General features: G+C 31.8%; 1 protein-coding gene and 1 long non-coding RNA gene across 2 annotated transcripts; both read right to left on the minus strand.

Annotated features, from left to right (window-relative positions):
- Positions 1-10,086: 10,086 nt before the first annotated feature.
- On the minus strand, positions 10,087-11,531 carry LOC145556057 (uncharacterized). The gene is made up of 2 exons (XR_014091700.1): positions 11,261-11,531; positions 10,087-10,520 (listed from the first exon to the last, which is right to left on the minus strand). It is a non-coding gene; the product is annotated as an uncharacterized LOC145556057 (long non-coding RNA).
- Positions 11,532-18,151: 6,620 nt separating this feature from the next.
- On the minus strand, positions 18,152-23,035 carry LOC145556058 (uncharacterized). The gene is made up of 3 exons (XM_081617737.1): positions 22,863-23,035; positions 19,267-19,912; positions 18,152-18,647 (listed from the first exon to the last, which is right to left on the minus strand). The coding sequence occupies exons 1-3, from the start codon at positions 22,923-22,925 to the stop codon at positions 18,463-18,465; spliced, it is 894 nt and encodes a 297-aa protein (XP_081473863.1). The 5' UTR covers positions 22,926-23,035; the 3' UTR covers positions 18,152-18,462.
- Between the last annotated feature and the right edge of the window lie 2,813 nt (positions 23,036-25,848).

A 25,848-nucleotide genomic window follows, 5' to 3' on the forward strand; every position in this document is an offset into this window, starting at 1 on the left:
GTGTTATTGTATTGCGTGGTAGTCGCAAATACGTCAATAAAGGATGGTGCATTATCATTCCCCTTCTTGTAGTTATTCTTAGGTTGATGATGATGATGAGGTTTGTTTGCTTTTACTTTAGCAAGATCATCTTCAATCTCAGTAGCCACATAATAGATCTTTTGAAAAGTGTCTAAACCAAGGTAACGTAGATGTTTGTTGTACTTTTCATGACAATTGTCAATGAACTTTTGTACTAACTCAAGTTCAGACGGCCTTTAGGTAAGGTGACCCGCCTTTTATCGCCATCTACCATAGAAATCAAGGAAACCTTCATCGTCGCCTTGCTTAAGCATCTCGAGTTCACGTAAAGTTGACTTAAACTCTACGTTACTTTCATATTGGGTAATGAAAGCCGAAACTACATCTTCCCGCGTTGCCTTGAATTTTGGATCTAGCCCTTAGTACCACTCTCTCGCAGTTGGTTCTAGAGATAAAGGGAAAGTCAAAGCATAAAGCTTAGGATCAACTCCCTTTAATGCCATGGTGCCAGTAAAACACATTAAATGGTTTTGTGGATTATTGGTCACCTTAAATATTGGCAAGTCCGTAGCTACGAACTTTTTCGGTAAAACAAGTCCTGCAGGAGGAGCAAACTTTTCTGCATCGAAGTACTTGTTCCCCATTGTAGAAAAAAGAACTAGCTTCTCCAACGACTTTTCTTTGATGGATAATTGTTCCATCTTTTCTTGTAAGGCTAAGGTTTCAGCATTTTTCTTTTCAGCCTTTTCCGTTTTCTTAATTCTTCTATCCTAGGCCTCATAAGCCTTTTTCTCTCTCAAACGAAGAATCTCTTGTTGAAGTTTTTCAATGGTTGGCATTGTTGTTGGACTATGATTAGTTGTTGAAGAAAAGTGGTTTGAAAGGGGTTGATCTATGGGTGGTAAACGTAAAATGCGAGTGCCCGGGAGTCTTCTTTCCCAAGCTTGGAAACCGGCCCTAAAAGGAGTACGAAAGGATAAGTAAATCGATATGCTTGATTAAAAAGGGAGAAAAAAAAGAAAAGACGCAAAATATATTCAAACGGATAACATCACCCTTCACAATTCTTCGATGAAGATATCGTTTGGACGAGTCAATTTGTTTTTTGAGAAATCACAGTTGAATCGTTCAGTGGGAGCGCGCAAGTGATTTAGTTGCGCACGGCTATCACGCACAACGGAATCTCTTGCGCTGGGAGGGATCGCGCAACTCGATGAGTTGCGCACGCCACCTGCTCGTAGGATTTTTTATTAAATTCGAGCGTTTTTTTATTGTCATCGTTTTTTTATTTGATTTTTTTTATGCTATCCTTTGAATATGACTCTAAATCACGAAGAGACAACTTCGTAATTGGGAACCTAGACCAAATTGAAAAGAAAAAAGAAGACTATCCTAACACGTTGCATATTGTAGGCGTCGTTTGAAGTGAGCCTACGTTAAAGCATCTGTGAATATGCTTGGCACTCATAGGAAGTGGGAATTGACATTACGATTAGGGACAACTATTAGGGACAAAGCAAAGTAGGGAGCCGCCAACAAGTTTTTAAGGAACTTGTAAACCGTTCACGGATCATAATAGGCAACCACGATTAAGGGACAATGATAGGCAACAACGATTGACCCGTGAAGGTTACACCCCCATTCATAATCCATGAGATTACTAACTCCATATGATTCGGAACCACGAAAGGAGGATCGGGGATGATGGTACGAAGTGAGTCATGGAGTCACATTCGCCTGTATTGGCCTCTACTCGATTCTTATAGTGAAAAGTGATTCATACGATCTCAAAGGCATACAAACAAAAATTCAATTTGCTCCAATCTATTATTAAGCTAAATTGGTTGAATATTAATGCAACACATAATTCTAAAATATTAGTGATAACTTGATTTAACAACAAGATTAAAAAGGATCCTAAGCCGGTTGTCCAAATTATCTTATTAAGCGTGATTTTCAATTACATATTCCTTTTAACATGCAATATGGTGACCAATAAATATAATAAAATAAACATCAATATTGGAAGCAATTCAACAATAATAGCGTTAGTCAAATCAAATATAAAATAACCTAATCATGATACTAGCAATAAGAAAATAAAATAAGAGTAATTAAATTAATTAATTACTCACATTCCGCGCGTTCCTTTAAATTGCTACATCATGAATAAATTGTTAGTAATTTCAATAAAAAATATAAATCAAATGGAAATTAAATTAAATAAATGTATATTTGATTTGGTCCAAACCCTCAGTTATTGTTACCTTTCACGCCTTGGTTTAAGGACGGAACCTCGGGTGTTGTATGGACTCCTTGGAGTGCTTAGGGGAAGAATGATGTAATTAGGAATATAGGTTTGAGGCTTAGAATATGAGAGAAAGAGAAGAGAATGATTTTTGGTGTAAAAGAGAGAAAGAGAGAAGGATTTGATGCCCCGAACTGCAGAAAGGAGGGGGGGTATTTATAGGGAAAATGAGTAGAGGGAACACACGGAACCCTTAAAAAGATAATAAAATAAAATATAAAAAAAAACCCTAAAAATTAACACCGCGACATGGCAGAGAACACCGTGACACGGTGCCAGGCACCGTCAGACGGGGGAAGACACTGTCAGACGGGGGAAAATCCCGTGACGCGGGGAAAATTGGAGTGACGCGAGACATATTTGACCTACGGGAAGTGAAAACGCATGAAGGGTTTTCGCGAAAAAGACACGAGAAAATTTCGTGATATGGCATACGTACCGTGACACAACAGTGTCCACCGTGGCACGGGACAGTACACTGTGTCACGGTATGGGAAAACGCGGAAATTACACGGAAAATGCACCGTGACACGATGAGAAATACCGTGTCACGGCAGCAGTTACCGTGTCACGGCAACAGGTACCGTGCGATGGTGGAATTTGACGCAAAAAAGCTTCGAAAATAGCATCGTGCCACATCATCAGGTACCTAGCAATTACAATGCAATCAATTGGTCGTGTCATTAGCAATTACAATGCAATCTAGTATAATTCTCAAGGCCTAATCGAATTACACACATGCAATTATTGGTTTGGAGTGTGATTCTCTTAGTTTGTTATTCATAGTGAACCCTAGCTTAACAATTAGGAGATAACTCTTGATTCCAATTGATTGCTCTTATCATTCGTCCAAACAAAAAGTTGAAGTGAATAAGTCATCAAAGAGGGTGACATTAATGAATGATTAATCATAGAAAAGAGTGGTTTTGGTGTTAGGGGTAATGGTCTTGAGGGGGAGATTTGTTGTGTTCAAAACCCACTACCAACACTAGAAGGATAGCTTTTAGAATAAGACAAGTAGTTGGCAGTGTGTAGAATAAGGCAAGTAATAGCTAGTGTGAGGAATAAGCAGAGCAATGTGGTGTGTAAAAGAAGTAAAGCTATATGTAGTGTGTTATATAAGTTATAGCATACTACTTGTATAAATAGCACAAGTAGAATTGAGAAGATATACAACTTACTCTAATATTTTGAGTGAAACATAAAAGAGTGAGAGCCTGTTCTCTTCAACTTTATTTCAGTGCAGTTCAGCTCCAATCAGTTCAGTTCAATTCTTAATTTCCTTCTCTCATAAAAAATTCATTTCAGCTCTATTCAGTTCAGTTTAGTTCAGTTTAGCTCCAATCATTTCAGTAAATCAGAACAGGCCCTGAGTAGTTATAGTTAGTATAGCTTGTGAGTGCAAATACTAGAGAGCTTGTGTGCTCATTAAGACTGTTTGTGCATGTGATTTAGAAGCTTAAATACAATTGTTAATTGTGATTGAGAAGGGTAACAAAGTTAACAATAAATTGCTTGTGTTGTTTTTTTTTTTTTTTTGTTGTTTTTTGACATTGTTGTTTATTTTTGCTTGTCTTCGATTTCGAAATTCTAACAAATGGCAATGACTATCATTCTTAAACCATATTCAACATATATACTCACTATGACTCACGACCTTTTTCCACTCTATCTCACAGTCATATGTCCTCTTTTTTATAATATAGATCTTGTTAGCAAGCACTCTGAGGCATCATATGTCCTCTTGATCAATGTAATTATTGTTTATTTCAACTTAATATTTCTAATTTTAGTTTTCTTAACGCCCCGGGACATTCGTTAGCTTTTGCCCTATAATATAAACAAAAATTCACAAACTGTATACTTGTAACTTACATTAAACAACTTAATTAATGATCCCTACCTTTTTATTTTTCTTAAACAACATACTTAACGGAACATGTCAATTATTTCAAAACAAAGGAAAGAATTTACTTACTAGTATTTCATTTGTGACTTTTCTTTTCCATTTTAAAAATACTTCTAGAATATGGTGGTTTTGTAGATTAAAAAAAAAACTTTTAGTATTGTCAGTGGCTCAGTGGGTTCAGCTGAACCCATACTAGATTTGGAAAAAAAATGAATAGATTTTTTGTAAAAAAATAATAATTTATAAAGGGTTAAATATTAAATTATGCACATAAATACAATACACAACATGTGGATTGCTGGTTAGAGCATTACTTTTAAGGAGAAAAGTCAGGGGTTCGAAACCTACAAACCCCAAATCTCGGTTTTTTTTTTCCTTTTTGTTTTTTTTTTTTTTTACAAAAAAAACTTATCTCAAAATCTCCAATCCCCCCCAAATCCCAATTATACGAAGCATCACCCTCACAGTCTAACACCCTTCAATTCGTGAACTTCTTTTCATATCTTGAAAGTTTGTATCTGTTCTTCAATTTAAGTTTAGCTTTTAATTTTTAATTTTATTTTTAAGTTTTAAATTGTTATTGAATTCAAAATTTGTTATATAATTATATTTTTAGTTATACTATTAATTGAAGATTTGAAGTTGTGTTGATTGGAATTGTAAAGTTGTTAATTAATAAATGGGTATTTGGGTAAATGGTGTGAATTGTGAAAATGTGAAATCAGAATTCGTGAAGTAGAAAGTAGAATGTTAATGTGTATATATTTTGGAATTGTGTTTCATAGTTTGGAGATGAAAGGATTAGAGTATTTTTGGAAAGAACGTGTGTCAAAATCGCAAAAATCGTAGAAAGTCGAGTTTAATTGTAATTTTGTTAAACTTTTTATTGTGTTTTTTTTATTGTTGTTGTACATGACATATATTGTGCACACCCGAATTAGCAAATGTAAATTTTATTTTGAATTATATGATACTATTTGATATCTGGTATTTGCTTGGAGAGTCCGAACCCATAACAAGCAATTCCTGGAATCGCTATTGTTTTAAAAACCAAAGTTAGTATTGTCTTTAAAAAAACCAACGTTAGTATTGTCTTTAAAAACCAAAGTTATTATAAGCTGATAATTAATTAATTATTCAAAGGCTAACATTTGATCTAAACATGCACTATCATGATAGCAAATGTGGGGATTATATAGCTGTTACATGACAGAAAGACATCGTGGAGTTGTTGGATACTTGGATTAATCGGATATATACGACCCTATGTTTGACAAAGTGAAGACCAAAAGTCTGCCAAATGTGTTTTCTTTCTTAGTAAAATCTTTGTAGCCCAGCTCTCTACTTTTTGGTAAAATCATCAGCAAAATATATATATATATATATACAAACAACTCACTCTTACCTAAACGGAGTATTGACAATTACATAAACAATAAATGTCATGTGTCAATGAAATATACTCCCTCTGTTTCTTTTTAGTTGACACGTTTCTTTAGTTACGTTTGTCAATGTACAAATTAAATTATTAATATCTTTAATTATCGATAAGCAAAAATTATAAAAAGTCTATATAATGAAAATATACCTTGTGACGAATCTAACAAGGTTCCACTTGACTACATTTTTATTTACATATAAATCACAAAACATGGTCAAAGGAAGGCGTGTGAATAGTGTTAAATTCAAAACGTATCAACTAATAAAAAAACAGAAGTAGTAGTATACTTACTTTTGTATCACTGAAAGTAATTGTGCCTAAATTAACAAGGAGAGTTCAAGCATTTGAACTGCAATGATCAACTAAAAGGGGAGGATGTAATTTTCAATGCTCAGTTTAGGTCAGAGGAGTTGTTTGTTATGATTATATGTTTTTTTTTTTTTTTTTTTTTTTTTTTTTTTTTTTTTTTTTTTGTATATTGCTGATGATTTTACCAAACAGTAGAGAGCTGGGTTACAAAGATTTTACTAAGAAAGAAAACACATTTGGCAGACTTTTGGTCTTTCAGTGATACAAACCCATAATTGAAAAGTAATGTGGGAATTACAAAACATTTATTGTTGTCTTTGAATAAAACAGAGATAGAATGATATTAAATGAAGCGCATGTCATCAATCATCTTTATAAAAAATTTTTAAAAAAATTAAAAAAAAAAAAAAAAAAACAATCACATTTTTGGTGAAAAATAAAAGGACCAATCATATTTCAGTATAGTATTGCACATGAATTCAGAATGCTTAAAAGGGTGAGGACTAAAATTATGGTTTATGTGCCATTAATTGTAAAACAGTAAAATAATAAAGTAACGTCACATCACAACTATTTAGGAATAATTTTGGGATTTTTGACAAAAAAATTACTTATTAAAAAGAAAGGGTAAGAATGTAATTTTGAAACACACAAAATGAAAAGCAAGAATGTAAATAAGGAAGTACTAATGTAGGTTTGATATGTATATGCAAATACATATCAAACCTTAAAATATTGAAAAGTATTGTAAAGCACATGAGGGTGAGAGAAAAGGACGAAAGAGATGGGCACGTGGGACCAGTTTTAAACGTACCACTGAAAGCTTATATAATATCATTAACTATGTAGTGATACTATTTCTACACGTAGTTAGTACCATTGAATGAATATACAGTACCATTGAATGAATATATAGTACCACTGAATGTTCAATGATACTATTTGATCATCTAGTGATACTATTAATCACCCAGTTGTACACTTAGATTCAGCACATGGGGGTGAGACAAAGGAGGATAGAGATGGTTAAATTTCATGCGAAATGTCTTGTATGCCTCTTGATATGTATGTCCAGGTTCTTATTAAACCTTCCTTTAGAAGGCCTCGTAAATAAGGGACAGAGGAAATATTTCTTTTATTTATTGTCTTAAACTAGTGTGTAGCCCGGGCGTTGCACCGGTTGCTACTTTAATTAGACCTTGTGATTATCAATTATATATAGTGCTGTCAAATTTCAAAGCGAAACCGTTTAACTGCCCGAAACAAACCGACCCAAATGAGAACCGAACCGATTAAAATTAAAACCGTTTTTTTTAAACCGAAAACTGACCCGAACCGTATGTGAATAAACCTGAAACCAAACCGATCCAAATAATGTTACACCGTAAAAGAACCAAACCCGTTAATGAACCGAACCAGTTCTTAACCGAACTGAAATCAAACCGAACCGAAAAAGAACCGAACTGTTTCTAACCCGAAACCGTTTAAACCGGGATAAAAACCGTTTACACCGAACCGTTAACAACCCGCGAACCGTTTGCACCGAACTGTATATAAACCGAACTGCTTGCAAACCGAATCGTTTATGAACCGGACCGCTTATAAACAAATCGGCTACAAACTGCTTACTATAAAGAGAATATTAAAATCAGGTTAAAAGGTGTGTTAAATGAAATTTAGTTGTCATAGTACAAAAACTCTTACTACCAAATTATTATCATAGTATAAAATATCTTCCTGCCACTAAAATTCCTCTTGCCATAAACTGAATCGAAAAAGAACCGAACCAGTTATAAATTGAACCGAAAAAGAATCGAACCAATTATATATTGAACCGAAAAAAAAACCGAACTAGTTATAAACTAAACTGAAAAAGAACCGAACTTTTTGTAACCCGATACCGTTTCCAACCCGAAACTGTTTGAAACGGGATAAAAACCGTTAACACCGAACCGTTAACAAACTGCAACCCGTCTGCACCGAACCATTTACTACCCGGACAGTTTACAACCCTAACCGCATTAAAATTGCTCAAGAATAAACCGAAACCGAATCGAACCGATAACTATTTAAACCGAACTAAAACCGACCCGCGAGACACTTAAACCGATTTCAAACCGACCCGATTTAATACCGAACCGATTTCAAACCGAACCGAACCCGAACTGTCAAACCGTTTTGACAGTGCTAATTATATACATTTATTTTCATGTTTATAACATAACTTATGATTGGTTTAGATGGTTAAGTATCTATCTTTTTTATAAAAGGTTGGATGTTATAATCCCCTTATCATCATTTTTTTTATATGAAGAAATATTCTAGTTGATTGAGTAGCGATGATGTGGCATAATGAGAAATGGAGTAGGTGACGTGACGTGGTCTACGTGGCACAAAGGCGTTCTTAGTAACGCCTTTTAATATATTTGTATAGATAGATTATATATATAGGGACTAAACCACACTTCGGTCATCGAAATGTCATTAATAGTCTTTAATGAGCAAGTTAGTGTCAAATTAATTTTAGAGAAAAGGTTGTATCAGTTATTGCAATACGCATTAAATTGGTGTCATTGAGTGAAACATTACTTTATTCCTGGGATCGTGGTCGCGATGTCTGTGTAGATTTGACATGATCTTCTCCTTTGACACAGTCAGGGATATTTGACTTTATTCCTAGTCGGGTTGTGGCTGATGTAGCTCATCGGAAGCGGGTTAAGTATGAAGCTCGTTGTCAGGCGATTGGATATGGTTTCATTCCCTTCTCTTTTTCTACGCTTGGGGAATTAGAGCAGGAGAATGTTGCGTTGTTGAAGCGAGTTCAGAGGTTCTCGACGACGCAAGACATTGGAGCACGTATTGCAGCTCATATATTTACTAGGGTCGGCTTTGCTATAGCTAGAGGAGTGGGGGCCTAGATTGTATCTCGGCTTCCCACTAATTTATTGTAGGTTGTATGACTTTTGTTTTTGAGATATAATAATAATAATAATAATAATAATAATAATAATAATAATAATAATAATAATAATAATAATAATAATAATATATATATATATATATATATATATATATATATATATTTTCCCGAGTTTTTACTTAATTTTTCCAGCGTGCCACATAAGATAATAAATTTTAGTGGTAACCAATTAAATACGAGATTATTAGTTTATTTTAGAATTAAACAATTTAAATGACACGTAAGCAAAATTGGCGAAAGAGATTTTCCAATTTAAATTAATTAAATATAAAATATTATTATTTGATATAAGGAATTTTATCTAAATATATAACAAATTTTAGCGCGCGCGCGCGCGCGCGCGCACACACACACACACACACATATATATATATATATATATATATATATATATATACGGGGTGGTTCCGCTGAAAATAGGGCTTATGCTGAAAACAAGGCTTATGCTGAAAACAACAAATCTCAACCATTCATTAGTAGCATAAAAGATCAGACGGCTTAAAAGCTCTAAGACCTTTCCAACCTTACATATAACCAATTCAACCTTTTAAAGGGTACTACATACTAAAATAAGGTAACTTTATCTAAATTGACGATATTGAAATAGAGTCACTATATATAAAAATAACGTAACTATATTAATTTTGACGATATTTACACAAAGGTCATTATATACAAAAATAAGGTAACTATATCAAATTTGATAACATTAATATAAAGGTCACTATATAAAAAAATAAGGTAACTATATCAAATTTGAGTTTTTAAATCCATTTACATAAATGTTACTATGTACAGAAATAAGGTATCTATATCGACATTGAGTTTTGGACTCCATTTACATAAATGTCACTATGTACAGAAATAAGGTAATTATATCGACTTTGAGTTTTGGCTCCATTTACATAAAGGTCACTATGTACAGAAATAAGAAAACTATATCGACTTCGAGGTTATGACTCCATTTACATAAAGATCACTATGTATAGAAATAAGGTAACTATATCGACTTTGAGTTTTTAACTCCATTTACATAAAAGGTCACTATATACAAAAATAAAGGTTACTATACATAAAAATAAGGTAACTACATCAATATTACAATATAACAAAAGAAGTAAAAATGAATGCATGTCACTAGTATTATATTTAAATCTACTATATAACAATGTTATTAATAAAAACATAACTTCATATAGACTATTTTTACATTACATATGTACATCACCATCTATGATTGCAGACTCTTGCCTATGAATTACAATGTTCTTATCCTTGTTTGTCTTCACTTTTTTCACTTTACGACCTTCATTTTCATCCAATTTTCTCTTCTTAGCTGACAAAACAATAGAATGTGAAGAAGAAGCCTCATTCCCCTTCTTTCCTTCCATGATAGGAGACAAAGCTATAGCAGGTTGAGCATCCTTTGCATTCCCATCCATTGTTTCATTTGTATTCTCAACAATAGAAGGTTTCTTTTTCTTAGTGATACTTTTCGTTTTCAATCCTTTTACAAAACCATTCTATAGTATCGACAAATGCCAATATACTACTGCTCCCCAAGAATTATAAGTATGAAACATTAGAAAAAAGAAACTAAAAAGCTCAAGCCATCAAATTGGATGACTGATGCAACTATGTAAGGAAAAACAGCTTAATTTCTTTGACAAACTATTGAATAAATTTTAAAAAGCACAATTTTCTTTGAAAATTTTAACTATACCTAGAAATTCTATTAGATAACCCATAAGCTCACGCCAACAGCGCATTCGTTCACAACCCAGAAACAAAAGCAACATAATTCCAGATAACATTAGTCCTCCTATAATTAATCCCAATATTTATACATATCCATAGAAATTATTAGTTTCCGGCCTAAACCAGACAAAAATTACATACAATCAAGAACAGAATCTTATAAATTCAACTAACTAAATCAAAAATCATTTTACCAAAAGGTGAAGCACAACAATTAGAGCAGAGTTTCGAGCAAAAAATTACACTTAAAAACCTAATTAACTAAAATCAAGCAGAATTAAACAAAATTCGTTCAAAACTACTCCTACGAAACTCAAAAATTCAAATCAAATTGAAAGAATCAATAAAAAAAACTTGCAAAATTACAAAATTAAACAAAAATCATAAACAAAAACACAATGGACATATTAAATTTCCAGCTGAATATACAAAAAAATGCAAATGAAATTCAGGTAAACAAAATGACAGAAACCTAAGTAGAACCTAAGTACCTCAAATCAAGCAAAAATAGCGAAATTAACACAAATAACTTACTTGGTAATAGATTGTAGAGCTAAGAAATCGCTGAAAATCAAAGTAATTGAAGCCAGATTTGAAAAAGTAGCATGGTAGAAGAATTGGGAAAGTAAGAGAGAGAAAGTTGGAGAGAGGAAGTAGAGGAAATCAGAAAAGAAAGAAGAACGTGAAAATGAAGTAGGAGAGAGAAACTAGAGAAAGAGAGAGTGTGCAAATTGAGAGGAAAAATATCAACGGCTGAGATTTGATGAGTTAGTGTAGATTAAATCTAACGGTCTGGATTGTTTGTTTTCAGTTTTCAGCCATATATATATATATATATATATATATATATAGGGAGAGGCTCATGTGAGAACACCTCTCTTATATGAGAACACTTTATATGTGAGAATAATTTATTACCATTGGATCAAACAAGATCCAACGCTCCACATCTACCCTGGTCAAAATAATGGCAATATTGTAAATTTTAGATTGTATACAAGAAAAATTAAAAAAAATTGTCCAGCTTTTTCTCTCTCAAGAAATTGAACCAGCTCTTCCCTTTCTCTCTCTTCTTTCCCCAAAAATTTCTGAACGAACACTGGTTTGATCGATCTTAATGCTAAGATATCTTTGAATTTCGACTTGAATCTACAAATATTGTTAGGTATTTGCTGTTTTAACTATTTTTCCTTTGATATTTGGCTTCAATGTTCAAATTTTTGTATTGAATAAGGTTTTTGTGATTTTGTTGAAACCCTAGAAATCGCAAATTCTTCATCAAATGGATTCAATCTAAGCTATTACTACTTATGAACGACGGATGTAAGTATCAATTTATTGATTTTGGGCATTTTACTTTGTTTTTATGTGAATTTTGGTAGTATCAATTTAAATTGAAGGATAATAATATTGGTGCTCTAAAGCTATGCTCTTGAATCTGTTAGTTTATAGGAAATTGATTGTTTATTTTGGGATGTTTACTTATTGGATTTAATGGATCAATAATATGATTATGATGTATTTCTCTCTCTTCTTCATTATCATCATTGTTTATAATCTGCAATAGTATTCTTGATGTTTGATTTTTTGCAAATTTAGAAATCACTTTTAGATGCTCATAACCTATTCGATAAAATGTCAAGCTGAAATTTAACTGCATGTTGCGTGTATGATTATGTAAATCAATATTGTTGTTTTGACTATCTTAGCTTAGATTAGCAAGTGTAACCTTGTTTTTAATCTCTGTTTTAAGCTTCTAACATACTTTTTTTTTTCAAATAGAGATGGTGATGAAGCACTTGTCAAAAAGAAAAAAAGTGATGGTGATGATGAAGCTGTAAAAATTGATGATCAGTGGTCTAGAAGTCCAATTGTGGAGTCATCTTTACTAGAAGCTATAAACAATGATCAAATTCAAAGGTTGGTTATCATCCATGGATATTGTTCAATTTTTTATAAATGTTAGATGTGTTCTAAAATTTTACTCATATGTTTTTTTTTTTTTTTTTGAGATTAAATTTTACTCATATGTTCTAAAACTTTACTTGTATGTTTAAAATTTAATTCAATTCTAATTTTAATTCTTATTTTACTCACATTTTATGTTTTCTACTAGAATTTTGTTGAGTATGCAGTATATATACATTCTAGTTCAATTGTTAATTTTTGCTACAACTTTATATATGTCTAAATTTTTTACCCATATGTTCTAAATTTTTGTACATATGTTCTAAATTTTTATACATATGTTCTAAATTTAAACTCATAAGTTCCAAATTGTATAATGTAAGTAGCAGATTTAATTGAATCATGTAAGTTGTGTAAATCTATTTTTTTTTTTTTTTTATAATGATGTAAATTAAAAAATGGGATAGCGGATACCAAAGTCTAATGATTTTATCTTATTATATTGCAGATCGATCAAATGAAGAAATTGAGGGTGGATTTTTGTGCTAAAATATTATCACACAAGGAAAATGAGCTACATCATGAGATTACTTCAAGATCACGGAAATGGCGAAAGAAAATAATTTGTAATAAAATTTTAGAAATAGCATGTAGAATTTTATATAGTATAATTATACTAAAACTATTTTTCTAAAAGGTTGTGTTCGAATATATAAGCTTGTCTTGTCTTTTTTGTGATCTACTTCATTGTTATGCATGCAAGAATATAAAAATACAATTTATTATATATTAATACTCATATGTTCCAAATTTTTATCCATATGCTATAAATATTAATGTGAAAATATATAATGTTATATAAATTTTTATGTTCTAAATTGCTATTTAGAAATCCCCTTAGAACAAAAATATAGCATGTTATTGTAAAATATTAGTCATATGTTCTAATTTTTTACCCATAAGCCCATAAGTTCTAAATTTTTATAAATTTGTTCTAAATTATTACTCATATGTTCTAAAATTTTAGCCTTATGTTCTAAATTATATCTATATATATGTTTTAAATTATAACTCATATTTTTTACATTAAAACTCATATATTCCATTTTTTTTACTCATATCCTCCCACCCAAATACATCTGAATGAAATTTAAAGTCATGCAGCACACCCTCCCACCAATTTAAATCATTATGGTCTAAATTTTTAATTTTGAAATCCCATCGAAAACATACAAAACACATATCATGAATTAAAAAATAGTACTTATGTATTCAAGAACTAAGAATTTAAGTGATAAATTTTAATCATATGGTCTAAATTAAAATTTTGAAATCGCATCGGAAACATACAACACACATGATTACTTATTATAACTCATATGTTCTAAATTTTTAGTCATATGTTCTAAACTTCAATACATACGAAGTATATGTATTAAATTCAAACTATAATCATTTTTATACTACAAAAAAAAGTGTTATTCAATACACAGATTCAAAAAAATGTTCTAAAATCATTAAGTATTATCTAACTTTCTTTGGATAATTTTGAATATCATGGTGACTCAATTCCCCACAACATATGCTAGTAGCATTATTTTCAACATTACTTCTTGCATTCCTCTTAGCTTCCAAATTCAGCCTCAATCATTGAAGATTAATCACAAGGTCTTTGATATCTTCATCATCGCCCTCTGCCAAACTAACACAATCATGTTTTGAACAACCACTCAAATGATTCAATATCTTCCTTTGCTATGAAACCAGCCGCAAAAGTGATGCAACTCTTGTGATGATCAACCCTTGTAAATGGAGTAAATGCCATGTTGCACTTGTTTAGAACAAGAAGATCAAATTTCATTACACACGAAATATAGCAGTACCTATTTAGAACACGTGATTAAATATTTAGAACATATGAGTAAAAATTTAGAACACGTGATTAAATATTTAGAACATATGATTTAATATTTAGAACATGTGATTAACTCAGAACAGAAGACATTATTTAGAGAATAGATTTAAGGCTGAAGTTTACTTAATTATTTAGAGCATAAAGGTAATGAGTTTATAAAACATAATTTGGACCATTAGACTAAAACTTTATAACATTAAAAATAAATTTTACAAACATAAAAGCTTTGCACCCAACACGAGTGACTAATCTTTTTCTTGTTATTGAAATCTTGCCTTCCTTGCTTTGTCCTTCTTTATCATTTAGAATACTCTCAACAATAGGCTTTTTCTTCTACTTGAAACCCTGTTTGTTACATAAGACATATTGGAATGCCAATTTTTTCTCTGTATGCCTTTTACTGGTAGACTTCCTAGTGTTAAAACCAGCAGCAAGTGCATATGATTTATAAAATTCAACACCCTCATCAACACTATTAAATTTCATTCCTATTGCAGGTTTTAACTCATTGCGGCACATAGGAAACCATTCTTTTGTTCCTCTGGGAGTTAATATAGGTACTACTGTAGGAGTAGTTGGCACACTTGCATTGGCATTAGAAACATTATCAAGTTGTTCGTTGTTGTTAATTATTTCTGCACAAAAGTAATTTTAACAAGTTAAAAAAAATTTAGAACAAATGAATAAAATTTTAGAACATATGATTTAATATTTAGAACACATGATTAAATCAGAACAGAAGACATTATTTAGAGCATAGATTTAAGACTAAAGTTTAATTAATTATTTACAGCATAATTTGGAACATTAGACTAAAACTTTAGAACACATGATCAAATATTTAGAACACATGATTTTAGACATCCCATTAGAAAAATCAAAACATGTTCCAAAATTTTACTCATTTGTTCTAAAATCAAATGATCCAAATTATTTATCAAATTTCACTCTTCAACATTCTCATTTATTACTTTCTGTTGTTTTCCTACCAACATGTTCTAATTTTATACACACATGTTCCAATTTTATACACACATGTTCTAAAATTTTCAACCATGTTCTACGATTTTGGAACATGTTGTACATAAAAACATCCAAGTTTAAAAAAAAAAAAAAATTGCTTCATTATTTGCTTGTTCATCCATAATTGTCAACCTAATATAATGAACCTGCAAAAATAAATTCAATCCAAGCAATTAAGTTTAATAAATTCCACATCAAAGAAAAAAGCACTCCACATAATCAAACATAAAGCAAACAAATGCTTGATGAAAATGGAACATAATCAAACATAAAGCAAACATAATCGAAAATCTAACAAAATCGCAGCAAACAAAATCATAAGAATTAAAATTGCAGCAAACATAATTAAACAAAATCATATAGTAAATCGAACAAAATCGCAGCAAACATAATCAAACAAAATCGCAGCAAAAAATTGAAGCAAAAAATCGAAAAATCGCATAAGAACACTAAAATCGAAAATTAGAACATCAAATCTGTAAATTTTAACGAAAATACTAAATTAAGATCACTCATTACTAAAATTATAACAAAAATCCAACATTCAAACCATGAAATTCGAAAATTACTGACAAAAATTAAGGAAAAATCTAACAGAACTTTTGTTGATTATTTACCCGAATAACCTATGAAGCTTGTTGATTCTTGCTATTGCTGAAATCTGACAAAAATCGAACGGAATTGTGTTCGAAATCCTTGAATCTCATTGAAATTGAAGCTCGTAGTTTCTTCACTCTGTTTTTCTGATTAACAAGTATATTGATGAAAAGTTTGGTTTTATTAGAGCCGTTGAGATCGTTTGATCCTAAGGCTTAGATTTGTTCTCATATATTAGAAATGTTCTCACATAAGAACCTATTCTCACCGGATCCCTCCCCTATATATATATATCCAAACAAACCGTGCACCGCACGGACTTTATCTAGTAATAATAATTTTGGTTTAAACTGCCTGCCTTAATACAAAAACTACATATTTTTTTTTCCAAAATACTCTGTATCAATTATTCATTATTTTTACAATTTATTTGTTGACCGAATACGATCGGATTTATAATATCCGCTTATTTCTTTTCACATTGAAAGTACCATACGTAACACACCTTGTTACTTTGCTCTCCAAATGTTTTTTTTATACCTTTTTTTTTTTTTTTTTTTTTTTTTTTTTTTTTTTTTTTTGGCTTACAGTGCTTAAAAATAAATAAATAAATAAGTCTATGCTTACAAATCACATAAACAAAAAATTATATTTTGTTACTTAACTTTTTCTTTTTCCATTGCCTCCCAAATACTACTCATCCCTTAAACTTTACCTCATTTTTTGTTTTAGGTAGTTCCGATTTAGTTTTTTTTGACAAGAGGTAGTTCCGATTTAGTTAACATGACCCTTAGAACCTCTTTCTACTCAATGTATTACCCACATATATTATTTCACAAATAATATCCCAAAATTGCGTGTAATTTAGACCGGAGGTAGTACATACTTGCAAAATTTCATTTAACATGCATTTTATTGGAGGTATAAGACAAGGTAAAATGAATAAGTTAATTGAGAAATTTCACCATCAATAAATAGAAAGTAATAATTAACTACGATTAAAATTTTATATTAATTTGTTCATTCACTTCAATTCCTCAAATAGTGTGCCTAAATGATGTCTTGCAAATAAAAAAAATACGGAAAAACACTTTATATATAGTCGAGAATGTAATAATTAAGGGTCTGTTCACATTTACTAAACTTAACTGAATTGAACTGGAGCTGAAATGAACTGAACTAAACTTAATAGAGCTAAAATAAATATTTTATGAGAGAAGAAAATTAAGAGCTGAACAAAACTGAACTGATGGAGTTGAACTGAACAGAACAGACTTTAAGCTGAAGTGACATGCCCTAATAATTTTCTCGTTTTTTTAGTTGCAACGCTTTCTTGAAATGAAAATGTCGCAATATTTACAACACACTATAAAAGGAAGGTTTTTATGGTAAAAATTGTACTATTACCTTTATTTTAAGTTCATAGCACACTTGATTATACTTCTAACAACCTCTTAATGTCATTATACTTGTATTATATTATGTAAAGTTCACTTTTCTTAAGTACCATGACAAATTGTGAATTGTATATTGCAACTATAAAGAGACGGAGAAAATATAAGTTATATATTTCGTACTTCATTATTTTCTACTGACAATAATTGGACATTTGATAACTAGCTAATGATTTATATTTAATGCAAAATAAGGTATATGAAATCTTATTAGAACATTTTTTTAAAGTAAAACTAAGCTTAGATATTAACCATCAAACTAAACTTTTAAGAGAAGGTTTTACATTTATAACTTAATATCTTTCCATTATTATCTAATTTTTAACAATTAAAAATTTTATTTTTTTTCTATTTGTATGACCGAATTCACGTGAATCCGTTCTACACATTATTTTTCCAACTTTTAATTGCGTCAATTTTTTTTTACATAATAATATCAAATTAACTCTAGTGCAATAAATAGGTCATAAGTTCAATCTTCATCCAACCCACCCGTCTGAGAATTCAATCATCAAAGAATAGAGAAAGTAACATAAATCTATCATCTTGAATAATAAAACTAATAAATCTTCATCGCAATGCGAATCTAAGCTCACACAGCCGACATACAAGAATAATTTTCTAGCACATCTTTTACAGTAAGATGGACCATACTGCTATTATATAGTAAGAGCAAAATAAAAATCCAACCCACAATTATGCCTTGAAAATCATGGCTAACATTAAATTATTTAAACCTTCTAGATTACTACTATATAATACTTATGTCTTATTATACTATATATAATATGATATGACACAACTTTTAAGGGAAGATGTAACATCGACTGGCTTTCCATTTAAGGGCACTTAGGCTTGCCTCCATGGGTGGTCATATCTGTATAACACCTACCACATTGTTCTTTGTTGCCGTACGTGCCCGGTGGTACACATTTGCATCTTGAACAACAAGTCGAGCAAGCCCTCACACATAGCCTCTTCCTCGAGTGCAATGAACACCTTTTCTCGCACAAGGGTACACAATCTGGACCACACACGATAAGGAGTATGTTAAGAATAAGCAATGATGAATCTATCTCCGCTATTAGATAAATCTTCTTTATCTCGGGGGCCATGTATTTGAATATGATGAGATTGATGACGTGACAAGTATATAAATGTACCCCAACGTGTTTCGAACTAGGTCTTTGCTATAGATGTATTATTAATGAGCCCTGAGGGAGACATTTATACATGACCCACACCCCAATACTAGATCTACACAGATCTGTCCGTTTCGTAATGTTTGTGTACTACTTACCTTCAAGCTAATTAATTTGTGGTAAATGTTACGAGATTAATTGGTAAAAAGCTAAACATTTAGTATTGTCGTAAAGTATTGAATACCAAAGAAATAATTATGTATATTAAAGATAGCCAACAAAATAAAAGAGTTTAAATCTTTTCAGATTTTACTTGGTATAAAAGAGGGAATGGAAGAAAAAAGAAAAAAAAAAAAAAAAAAAAAAGGTTGTTCAATTTCGGACACGTCTAAGATGGGATTATCATATTCATGACTAAACAAAAACATTAGTGCAAATTAAGCAAGTAGAAAATATGCAATAGTAAAGACGTGGGAAATAGAAAATATGGGGAAATAGTACCTTCTTTTTTAACCGGTGGCAGACTGCCATAGTAAGGTGCAGGGGAAGGTGGCTTGACAAGTGGGGGAGTAGGAGCAACAACGGGTGCCTTTGGTGGGTACGGAGCAACGACGGGTGCCTTAGGTGGGTTTGGTGCAACGACGGGTGCCTTAGGTGGGTATGGAGCGACCACTGGTGCCTTTGGTGGTGTAACGACGGGAGCCTTAGGTGGGTATGGAGCAACCACTGGTGCCTTTGGTGGAGCAACCACTGGTGCCTTTGGTGGTGCAACGACAGGTGCCTTAGGTGGGTATGGAGCGACCACTGGTGCCTTTGGTGGTGTAACGACGGGAGCCTTAGGTGGGTATGGAGCAACCACTGGTGCCTTTGGTGGAGCAACCACTGGTGCCTTTGGTGGTGCAACCACTGGTGCCTTAGGTGGGTATGGTGCAACGACGGGTGCCTTAGGTGGGTATGGAGCAACCACAGGTGGCTTTGGTGGTGAAATGATGGGCGTCTTAGGTGGGTATGGAGCTACCACTGGTGCCTTCGGAGAAGGCACTGTAGATGGGTATGGGGCAACCACCGTTACTGGTGGCGACGCCTTTGGGGCAGCAGCTGGTGTTGGTGTAGCTGAACCCGGCAATGGTGCAACATATACCGCATCCTAAAATCAAAACCAAACAAAGACACATACATAAATCATTCAGAAATCAAAGATTAATTAGTACATGCATTAGTCAAAACTATCTTTTTATTTACTAAAGTAATTCTAACGTTTCTATTTTTCTAATGTACTACGGAGTACAAAAGTTACTCCATCTTTAAAAACAAAGTTGCGTCTATTTCGGCATGCCATTATATTATAAGCCTGCTGTTGCTCCATTCTGAATTATAATTACAGAAAAATATATGAAATCAATTACTTATGATTTCATTTCTAATTTCTGCACACAAACTCACTTGTTAAAAAGTTACTGTAAAGTCTGTAATAGAGTTGTTAACTTGTTACTCCGTATTAAAGCGATCAATAGCAATCAATGTAAAATAAAAAATGTGAAATTAGATAATTGTACTTGTATTTTCACTAAAAATGAAACTAATTACAGGTGAATATATACTTGTACATTATCAAATCTAATGTCTGGATAGGTGGTACCAAAGAACTCCAATTAATTCCATTTCTGCGTTACTAAAAAAATGTTATGCATCTTTCGTCTGGTAACTACCTAAACTTTGAAATAGAAAATAAAAATTCCTTTTAAATTTTATAAATCTAGACGCCTTTTTCATTGATTACGGAGTAACATTTTGCGTGAAGAGTACTCCGTAGACCATAGTTATGTATCGAAACACTGAATTTAAACACACTAAAAAATTAGCTTATGTAGGTGCACAAGATATTCTGTTTTATACGATCTTATTATAAATATTACAGCAAAATGTAAAAGAATACATTATACATTATACATGAAGCTAATTACCCCGCACAAGTCTTCTACTCTCTGTACGAGTTCGATGCATAACTCAACTACTCAAGTACCGTGTCTCATAATTTAAATCATAATCTAAGTCAACTTACAATGAAGTACCATTTTTCTAACTTTTTGTGTCTTGTAATGAGAATACTCGTAAAACTTTACTTCGACAGAATAAAAGGCACAACTACAAAAATAACCATAAGGTGATAAGGTCCTCCTCCCTTGAGGAATTCTTAATGAATTGTAGATAAGGCAACTAAAAAGTAAAAAGTGAATATACAAAGTATGTAATACGGAGTAATGTACTTTACATAAGTAGAGTCATAGCTTATAGATACATTCATACAAAAGGAAAATGGAATAATTGCACACACAAGTTACTTTCAATTTTTGATACACAAATTTTTGTATGCGGCTGGCCACATGGTGCGGCAGGGGTTACTTGTATGATGTTACTGGTTTTGTCAGGGTTTATTTGTAGGTGTTACTTGTATTATGTGGTTACTTATATGGGTATTACTGGTTTTGACAGGGGTTACTTGTAGGTGTTACTTGTATTCTGGGGTTACTTGTACGAGTATTACTAGTTTACTTGTAGGTGTTACTTGTATTATGGAATTACTTGTATGGGTGTTACTGGTTTTAGTTAGGGGTTACTTGTAAGGTGTTACTGGTTTGGTACGAGGTTTGGTCTCAGATCACTTGTAGGTGTTACTTAACCCTCTACAAGTAACCCAAAATACAAGTAACCCCATAATTCAAATAACACCTACAAGGCTATAAGTAACTCCAGAAACAAGTAACCCATAATACAAGTAACCCCTGCCACACCATATGGTCTGCTACACTGAAAAAGCTCTGTTTTTGATAACATGTGAAGTACATAACGATAATTACTTGATTATTTACCATCATTCTCTTTTTTTTTTTTATCAGCCTATTATTACATTCGTGACACAAGTATTAACTAGTCTACTATGTTAGTACTTTATAAAGTTGTCTTAAGTTTCATTTGATTAATTAAACTAACTACAACTCTATAAGCAATTAGTAATTGATAAAAATTAAGCCAAATGTCACCAAGACTTTACATGTGTTGTAATATTTGGAGGACACAACAAAGTTTGATGATGCACTATCATCTTATATCAGGGAATGTTGCTCACCGACTAGTTTAATGAGCAATAAATAAAAAGTTATTGTAACGAGGTTTGGCTTGACGATGTTCCTACTTAAATCACCGACTTGGTTCTATCAAATTAATTCCCCGATTAACTTCACTTAATCAAAGCTTAAACTCACATTTCTAAAAAAAAAAAAATGCTAATAAGCAACATTTAGTTTTGATTTATTTCTACCTACTATACATGAAAATGGCCACGATAATTTGTAGATCTAACTTATTTAGTTATTTTTCACTACTTCGGTTCGTTTTTATTACAACAACTGCAATTTCAGACTTGTTAATGCACATTTATACCATTATAATACTGTAATATAGTACCTCCATCGAATATTTATGTGCAACTTTGGAATATTTTATATCTCACAAATAATACCCCAAAGTTACACATAACAATTAACGGAGTCAGTAGTATATATGGAGTATGTCAAGACTATTTTACCAAAATCTCACCTGACAATGTTAATCGGAGTTTATAAATCACAAAAGATACTTTGTAATTGACTAAATGTGTTTAAACCACGGTGATAAAAAAGAGTGGAGGAAGAATACTCCATACTTCTATTTTTTTTTGGTTAAAGTATACTCCATACTAAACTAACAAAAAAAGACAATAATCTAGGAGTTAGATTCTTGTAACTACATATATACGCAAAAAAAAAAAAAAAAAAAAAAAAAAGGAGGCGGCAATAAATCCAAACATGTGAATGTTTTTTAACCACGGTGATAAAAAAGAGTGGAGGAACCGAGGAAGAATGCTCCATACTTCTTTTTTTTTTTTTTTTTGGTTAAAGTATACTCCATACTAAACTAACAAAAAGACAATAATCTAGGAGTTAGATTCTTGTAACTACATAATAGTAGATACACCAAAAAAAAAAAAAGGCAAAAAAAAAAATCAAACGAACATACAAACACTAAATAAAGAGAGAATAAGAGAGAAAATGACATACTGAGGTAGCAATTACAAGGAGGGAGATGAGGAGGAAACAATAAGCATGGTTTGAAGTTCCCATAATTTTAGCTAAAAAGAGAAAGAGTAACAGTAGAAGAAAACAAAGGCAACTCCAAAGGAGTTGGGAGAAAGTGAAGTTAAGAGTGTTAAGTGTGTGGAGTGATGGATGAATCCAAGTGACAACATAAGGTATAAAGGAAGAGGTGGGAAGATATAAGGGATGACAGTAAATTGCAAGCTGTAAGTTTGTCAGACGTCTATAGTACTACAAGTTACTAGTAATATCCCCACATTTTTTAAATGGAGTGAGCTCGAATAAGGGTCTGTTTCGATTGATTGAATTCAAGTGAACTGAACTGAACTGAGCTGAACTGAACTGATCTGAACTGACCTGAACTGAACTTATTAATTAGTGATTTTTAACTACGGATTAGTGATCTTTGATTATTTATTGATTATTTATTACTATACATATGTGTATATACAAATGTACATATTAATAATAATAATAATAATATTATTATTATTATTATTATTATTATTATTTATTGATGATTATTATTATTATTATTTATTGATTATTATTATTATTTATTGATTATTATTATTATTATTGTTAATATTATTATTATTCTTATTATTGTTGTTGTTGTTGTCGTCGTCGTCGTCGTCGTTGTAATAAGAGCTTAAAAGAATGAAATTTGGCTTTATATCATTAGCAATATCATTAGACGTAAATTAAGAGCTGAGCTGAACTGAACTGAACTGAACTGAACTGAGCTGAACTGAACTGAACTGATCTGAACTAAACTGAACTGAATTGAATTTCAACGGAAGAGAACAGACCCTAAGCGCTACTCCTTCCGTTCTCTATTGGTTTTTTCATACTCTTGTACGGAGTATATTATTACTCCCTCCATTTTTAAATATTTGCTTCATTTCAATATATATTGAGTTTTAGGAGAAATTTTATAAAGTAATAAAATATGAAAATAGTGGGATAGGTGAAAGAATTAAAAATTGTAATTAACAAAAGTACTTAAAAGAATTAGAGAACAGAGAATTTGTAATTAATAAAATATAATTTTTTTTGAGTCCACCAGTTGAGAGAAATGGATTAATTATTGTAAAAGGTTTCCAAATTAGAAAATGGAGCAAGTATATAACACAAACGCAAAAGAAAAGTAGAGCAAGTATTTAAAAACAGAGAGAGTACTTGTTTACCATGTTTTTTTTTTTTTTTTTTTTTTTTTTTTTTTGTGCAAGGTACTCTGTAACACCTTAGGCTAGTTTCAGAGCATTGACCCTTTTTTTCGACGTTGACCCTCATAAGAGATTCACGTGTTCAACCCTCTACAAAAACACCAAAACCATAGCCTAGCCAACCCTAGTAGTCGACACCACCAACTATCTGCCACTAAAACTACCTTCCTCACCCACGTCCCACCCAAATCCACCCAGAAATAGTGTACCCTCCCCTAAAAACCAATAGAGGAAAGAAGAGGATATGTAGTAGTTTTCTCCCCTCCTACTTTTTTTCCCAAATCGAAAACCCTAGATATATGGTAAATATAAATCTTATAAAATTAACAACAATAAATCAATTTTATTTATTTTAACAACTTACCTACCTCAAAACTAGCTAGATTAATTGAGGTTGTTCATATCATTATATTGCCCCAATTCGAGCAAAGCAATGGAGTTTTCCCTTTCAATTCATGAAATTCAAGGTTGCTAGGAAGACTAGAGGAGTGAGAAAGTCTAATCGAAGAGGGATAAAAAAAAGGGGGAAAGAAGAAAGAAAGGGGATTTTTCGGGTGGATTTAAAGTGATTTTGGTAGGTGGTGATAGCAGCTAGATTGATGGGTGGTGGTGTCAGTGGCTCAGAGGTGGTTCTAGTGGCGGCTAGGTGGTGGTGTGGATGGCTGGGGTTTCAAGGAAATGGTTTTGGTGGTTTTGAGGATTTATTTTATAATGTGAAACTATATCTCTCCTCAATCTTCAATATAAAACGCTCACAGGCAGGTTTACAATGGGTTTCAACAACCCCCCTCGCTTATTAAAGTACTTAGAAATCCGATTAAGTACCTACTAAATTTAGAAGAGACTCGCAACCCGAGCGTTGATACCATGTTAAATTAAATTTTGAAAACTACGAAATGAGTCTAGTCACTCCGAACGAGGAAGAGGAGGAGATAGTTTGTCCAAAAACAAGCCCAATGAGGTTTCATATTAAAACAAATTGGCGATTTCAAGGGTGAAGCTAATGTAGTCAACACTGGAGTCGAACATACATACATATATATATATATATATATATATGTATATATATATATATATATAAAAGGAGGTTTCTTACAATATTTCCTTATTTGTAATGAACTTGAATTATTTTTAATGAACTAAAATAATTTTTGTCGAATTGAATTGTTATTACTGATTCTCTATTATGTTTTTTCTATAAAATCATTGATTTTTACCGAACTGAAATTATCAGTGAACAGGGCATAACCTTAATTCTTTTTTAAAAGAAAAAAGAAAACCTTAATTCTCATATAATGCAATTAGGATTGATTATAGTCTTCTAGAATCTTTTGGAAGGTTCTTTTGAATCCTAATGTGATTAGGATTGATAATTAAGTTTTATGAGTTTTATTTGGAATAAAAGAAGTGTTTTAAATGAAATTACGATTTTACCCCTCGTACGGACTTTTACGACTTAATTTTATCAAAAAATAGAAAGCGTGTGGAAAAATCGCCTACGGTGCCGAATGTCAGGTTGTCGCCTCGCGACAGACCATGTGGTCTGGTTCAAGGTGTTTTCTGGTTATTGGGAGTATTCAAGTTTTTATACTTGTTGGTTTTATTCTAATTACCCATGTCCAAGGCTAGGTATAAAACAAAGAGCATGGCACACTTATGGGTTATATGAGTTAATTGAGTAAAAGTTCGTATTATTATTTGAGGTTGAGTTGATAAAGGTT

The sequence above is a fragment of the Chenopodium album genome, chromosome 8, assembly GCF_948465745.1.
Source record: "Chenopodium album chromosome 8, dcCheAlbu1.1, whole genome shotgun sequence".
NCBI classification, from domain to species: domain Eukaryota; kingdom Viridiplantae; phylum Streptophyta; class Magnoliopsida; order Caryophyllales; family Amaranthaceae; genus Chenopodium; species Chenopodium album.